This window comes from Entamoeba dispar, genomic scaffold (genome assembly GCF_000209125.1).
Source record: "Entamoeba dispar SAW760 scf_1105229461741 genomic scaffold, whole genome shotgun sequence".
NCBI lineage: Eukaryota > Evosea > Mastigamoebida > Endamoebidae > Entamoeba > Entamoeba dispar.
In genome coordinates, this window is record NW_001854844.1 from 680 (window position 1) to 1,586 (window position 907).

The following is a 907-nucleotide window of genomic DNA, read 5'->3' on the forward strand; positions in this document are numbered from 1 at the left end:
CACTATTAACAGAAGTTACACAAATACTAAGAGAAGATTTTCTAGTACACTAATTTCACATTAACATAATAATTAAACCATTCATTTATTTTGAATGTTTAATGTTCATTCAATGATTAAATCATCATTGTCATTGATATTTGTGATATTATTTCGTTTTTGTTATTAAATTATGTTATTATTTGATGACATGATACCACGTTATTCCACGTTGATATGAATAACAAAATATGAATAACAACCAACACAACAATAAGTCATCACATCATCCTCATTAAGTATTTAAAGGAACTTGAACAAATAACAAGCATTTAGAAATAAAACATGGACCCAAACAAATGGACAGATGCAACTGTTCAAATGTTCAAAGAATCACAAGAAATAGCATTTGAAAGAAAAAATGCATACATTATGCCAATTCATATGATGGAAGCAATTGTTGAAGAAGAATCAAATATTGTTATCCGAATAGTTGAAATGATGGGAGGTGATGTTAATAAATTAAAGAAAGAAATAAAAGAAACAATGAATAAAATCGCAGTTCAAAATCCACCACCAGTTGATATTGGACTTCATCCAACAACACAACAAGTATTAAGAAGAGCAATAGAGAAACAAAAAAGAATGGGAGACTCATATCTTGCAATAGATGTAATTGTAATGTCATTAATGGAAGAGAAAGAAATTAGTACAATAGTAGGAAATAGTGGAATTAATGTGAAAGAATTTAACAAAAAAATAACAGAAATGAGAAAAGGACAAAGTGTAGAAACAAAAGAAGCAGAAAGTCAATATGAAGCATTAAAGAAATATGGAAATGATTTAACAGCACAAGCAGAAAGTGGAAAGATGGATCCAATTATTGGAAGAGATGAAGAAATTAAACGAGTTATTCGTATTTTATCAA

The 907-nt window shown here is 28.0% G+C and overlaps 1 protein-coding gene across 1 annotated transcript; it reads left to right on the forward strand.

The window, feature by feature from the left end:
* Positions 1–324: 324 nt before the first annotated feature.
* On the forward strand, positions 325–907 carry EDI_221540 (chaperone Clpb, putative; the record flags this gene model as incomplete). The annotated part of the gene is made up of 1 exon (XM_001738915.1): positions 325–907. A coding segment is annotated over one exon (583 nt), but the record flags the coding sequence as incomplete, so codon positions are not given.